Source organism: Hordeum vulgare, chromosome 2H (genome assembly GCF_904849725.1).
Source record: "Hordeum vulgare subsp. vulgare chromosome 2H, MorexV3_pseudomolecules_assembly, whole genome shotgun sequence".
Lineage (NCBI taxonomy): Eukaryota > Viridiplantae > Streptophyta > Magnoliopsida > Poales > Poaceae > Hordeum > Hordeum vulgare.
Window position 1 is genome coordinate 385561650 of NC_058519.1, and position 4413 is coordinate 385566062.

At 44.3% G+C, this 4413-nt stretch overlaps 1 protein-coding gene across 1 annotated transcript; it reads right to left on the bottom strand.

Annotated features, from left to right (window-relative positions):
• Positions 1 to 1817: 1817 nt before the first annotated feature.
• Positions 1818 to 3257, bottom strand: LOC123430129 (peroxidase 1-like). Its single transcript, XM_045114032.1, has 3 exons — positions 2785 to 3257; positions 2543 to 2708; positions 1818 to 2447 (listed from the first exon to the last, which is right to left on the bottom strand). The coding sequence occupies exons 1-3, from the start codon at positions 3175 to 3177 to the stop codon at positions 2035 to 2037; spliced, it is 972 nt and encodes a 323-aa protein (XP_044969967.1). The 5' UTR covers positions 3178 to 3257; the 3' UTR covers positions 1818 to 2034.
• Between the last annotated feature and the right edge of the window lie 1156 nt (positions 3258 to 4413).

The window sequence follows — 4413 nt, forward strand, 5'->3', positions numbered from 1 at the left end:
TAGATCATCTTTCCCGCATGGAAAGAATATTATACAATCCAGTCCCGATAAATGAATCATTTCCAGCTGAAAGTTCAACTGTGATTAAAATGATAAGACCGCCGGTTTGTAGATTATGCTGACTTTCTTATAGGAAAGTATATTACATCCAAATTTAAATTACAACAAAAGAAAGAAGTTCTTGAGTGATTTAAACTAATAAATTTAGAACAACAATTTCCTCCATCGACATGGCATGATAATATGATCAGATCGTGTGTGCCTGAATATGAGATGAATGTTATCCTTGATATGTGTCATAGCAGTCCATATGTAGGACATCTTGTAGGAGACCTCACCACCGAAAAACAAATTTAATCGGATTTTTAGTGTCACACATTCTTCAAAGATGTACATAGATTTGCTAAAAGCTACGACTCATTTCAGCGCATAGATAACATAGGTAGGAGACAAAAAATCCTATGAATTATAATTTAGTTCGTGAACTTTTTTATGTTTACGGCTAATTTACCTGAGATCGTTTCCGGTCTCGGATAGGCATACTCATATTTTTGTGGTTGTAAACTATGTTACCAAACAGGTTGAAGTGATCCCAACACATCATGTGACGCCGCCACCTGTGTAAAGATTTTTTTAGAAAAGGAGAAAGACCCCCGATCTCTGCATCAATAGATGCATGCAGCCATTTATTAACAAAAAACACAAACATGTCTGAAGTTTAGTACAAGCTGAATCGAAATAATGAAAAGGTAGTAAACACCAAAAAATGCCACAACCGGCTGAAATAGGCCTAGATGACTAACCACATATCCTATTACTCGACCGCTATCCAAACCGGTTGCAGATATCCCGAGCTACCATCTCCCAACGGGCAGACCCAGTAACCATATGCTCCCTGGCTTCCGTAGAAGTAAGTAACGATCATATACGGACCATGGCAGTGGTCCTATAGATAACCTCCAAAAACTTTGTAGAACTCTATCTATTAAACATCAAGTCATTCATGTAGTTCCATATAACCCAAAGTAATGCATATACACCAATTCGTATGTGTTTTTATTGTTTATGTCTACCCCATTTAACCACGTCTCAAATAGCGTTTGTATAATACGAGGAGGGTTGATATTAAAGGCTATATAAAGTGAGCGACATAAGATCCTAGCCATGGGACAATGGAGAAAGAGGTGCTTGATGGTTTCACTCTGATCACAAAAGCCGCATCTCTCACTACCTGTCCAATTATGTTTTGCCAAATTGTCCTTCATTAGAATCACTTCTTTGTGGACAAACCAAATAAAGACCTTAATTCTTAACGGGGCCCTGATCTTCCAAATGTGAATTTATTTGTGTATAGGCATAGAATCTATGAAATTTAAATACATAGATTTTACAGAAAAGATGTCATTCTTGTTCAACTTGCAATGAGCATTATCTGGCACGTCGGAGAGATTGATATCCATCAACCTTCTGACAAGATGCATCCACGCAGTCCATCAACCTCCAACTAAAGATCTACGGAATTGTATATTTAGAGGCACGGACTATAATACTGTAGCAACATACGCTTCTTTACGTTGAACAATACTATAGAGATTTGAATACTGGGTGGCTAGAGGCTTCTCCCGTAACCACGTGTCCTTACAGAATCTCGTGGACTCTTCGTTTTCAATGATAAACTTGGTTTATGGAAAAAAGTTGTTTTCATCCTCGTCAAGCCCTTCCAAAAAATCGAATCATTGGGCATGACCGTAACCTAAGCTAAGTTCTCAGATTGTAATTACTTATTCTTCGGAATTTATATCTATACATAATAAAGATAATCAAGAATATTATCCTTTCTGGTTCCATTAATAATAAAGTACCTAAAGTACTTATTACACACAGTGTATCTCATTTTATACATGGTATTTGTAGAAAGATTCTCATTAAGTATTGAGTCACCCACCGAATAGGCTCATCGGATCACCCTCAAACAACGGACCACAAAATGCTAATCGAACCAAATTGTCAGATTGAATTTGGATTCACGATCGATCAGTCGACGTAGACGCCGCAGGTCTCTCTAATCTCGCCTTGGGTGCCGGTGAGGACGCCGACCCTGCCCATGTTGATCATGGCGACGACGAAGTCGGCGAAGAAGATGTCGAGAGAGGACGCGTTGTTCATGAGGGCGACGTAGGCGCCCGTGAGGCTGTCGTCCAGCAGCGCGGCGTCGGAGCGCAACACCGCCCGGTGATTGTACACGGACTCGTAGTATCCCAGGTCGAACGTCTCCACGGTCACATCGTCCATGGGCACCACGCTTGCCATCTTGTCCGTTGGGCACTTGGTCGTCAGCGTCTTCCCGTACGCCGGCTCCAGCGAGGGGTCCTGGTCGCCGGCTCCAGTGAAGTTGTAGAGCCGCTTCGAGAAGGAGGAGCAGTGCGTCACTCCAATCGTGTGGGCCGCTGCATCCATGCATTTTATGTCACGTTCAGTCAGGTCATCGGACTATCGGAGACAAAGGGACACCGCGATGGAGTTATGAATGATTCTTCCGTACCGGAGAGGACGACCATGTCCTTCATGGTGAGATTCTTGACCGCGAAGTACTGGGTGAGCACGGTGACGTTCCCGTCGGCCGGTGGCAGGTTGGTGAGGGCCTCCTCCAACTTGGAGATGTTCCCGTCGCGGCGCCCAGTCTCCACCTCGTAGTATGGCCCAGCGCTCTGCACCACCACAACTTATGATGATGAGGAGAGCAATTTCACAATCAATGGACTACTAGTAACAAGGGATACGTACAAGATTGACGGCGTCGCGCGCGGCCATGGCCATGATGTCGGCGCAGGAGACGACGAGGGGGCATGCTTTCTCCACCACCTTCTTGATAGCCTCGATGGCCTCGTAGCCGCGCACGGTGAGGTTGGGGTCGGCGTGCTTCTCAGCGGTGCCATTGTGGGAGTTGAGCATGAGGGAAGCGTCGCAGCCCAGGACGAAGCAATCGTGGAAGTGGAGGCGGAGGAGGCCGGCGCGGAGGGTGGAGTCGTCGGCGAAGATGGCCTCAAGCTCGGTGCGCACAAGCTTCTCCACGCCCGGGCACGTCGTGTTGTAGTAACCATATTGCAAATCAGCCTGCGCGAAGCTGGCTAGGAGGCTCGCCACCGCAACCAAGATCAAGAAAGTGGCAGAAGCCATGGCAGAAGAGACGATGGACTAAGGTGCGCACGGTCTGATCGAGCAATGAAGAAGAAATGGATGGATGGATGAAGATCCGAGTCGACCGTGGCTGCATTTATATGGCCGTCGATAGTGTAATATGGATGTTTGATGGAAATGTTGAGTTGACTTTGCAGAGCACAGTTCGTGCTCGACATGACCGTCGACAAACATAGCATGCGTGCGGACCATTACCAGCGCAGCTCGATCGTCTCTGTCATTATAAGGGCAATATATTCGAGCTAGGGGGGATGAATTGGATTATTTAGGACTAGTTGAAAAAATCAAACTTATAGATGAGGTGCTAATTCTGTGCTTTGCGGCGCTGGATACTATACGTTAATTTTTTTTATTTTTTTGTGTATGTTTATAGCGACTAAAGGGACTAGTCAACATTTTGTTTTCAAGCAAAACAGGCTGGTCAACTCCTTGCATGATAAAAATTACAGAGGAGGAAGGAAGGTCAAAACAAAATTACCAAGGAAAGAAGCAAGTATGATTGCATTTCAAAGCCGCGCATACTATATCATGCTTATAACGAGTATAGCATCCTTCTCGCCTACAGCGCCCCACAGCGACAACGCGTCTGGGCCGGCAAAAAAACATGCGCTTTCGTTCGTTGAGGTCTGATCGCTGCTATGTTCGTTCGTTTTTTTTTCCTTTGGTTTTACTAGTACAATGTTCAGGCGTTGCAACGAGAAAAATAGTATGCTTCTGATCTAATAAAAGCAACTCAAACACATCAACCCAAATGAACGGCGTTTTTGTTCGCTTTTAGTTCATTTGGATTGGACGTCCGCTCGTCGTCCGTCTAGTTTAAAATTTAGGTCGGCAGTGCGTCCAATACCGACGAATCATATTTATCGGTGTGCCCGGCTGGCCATCCTTTTTTTTAAAATATGCACATGTTTTAAGAAATAGCATAGTTTCATAACCAACTAAAGCATAGTTTTTAAATAAACAAGTAAAGTTTTACAAATCTCCCCTAATAATAAAGCGCGCAGCGCTTCTGTCGCCCGTCGTTGGTCATTTTGCAGAAAAGCCCTCGCAGTTTCAGTTAATTAACCCGCAGTCCAACTTTAAGTCAGAACGAACCGTTTTCTGTTTTTTGCAGAAAAGTCCTCACAGTTTTAGAACCCGCGGTCCATCTTTTAGTCAGAGCCGAACCGTTTTTTTTTTCATTTTACAGAAAACTCCCTGATGTTTCACGTAATC

Coding starts and splice junctions, on each gene's coding strand:
- LOC123430129 (XM_045114032.1), bottom strand. CDS start 3,177: ATGGCTTCTGCCACTTTCTTGATCTTGGTTGCGGTGGCGAGCCTCCTA. Junction 2,709..2,784: donor CGCGCGACGCCGTCAATCTT/GTACGTATCCCT, acceptor GTGGTGGTGCAG/AGCGCTGGGCCATACTACGA. Junction 2,448..2,542: donor GGACATGGTCGTCCTCTCCG/GTACGGAAGAAT, acceptor GCATGGATGCAG/CGGCCCACACGATTGGAGTG.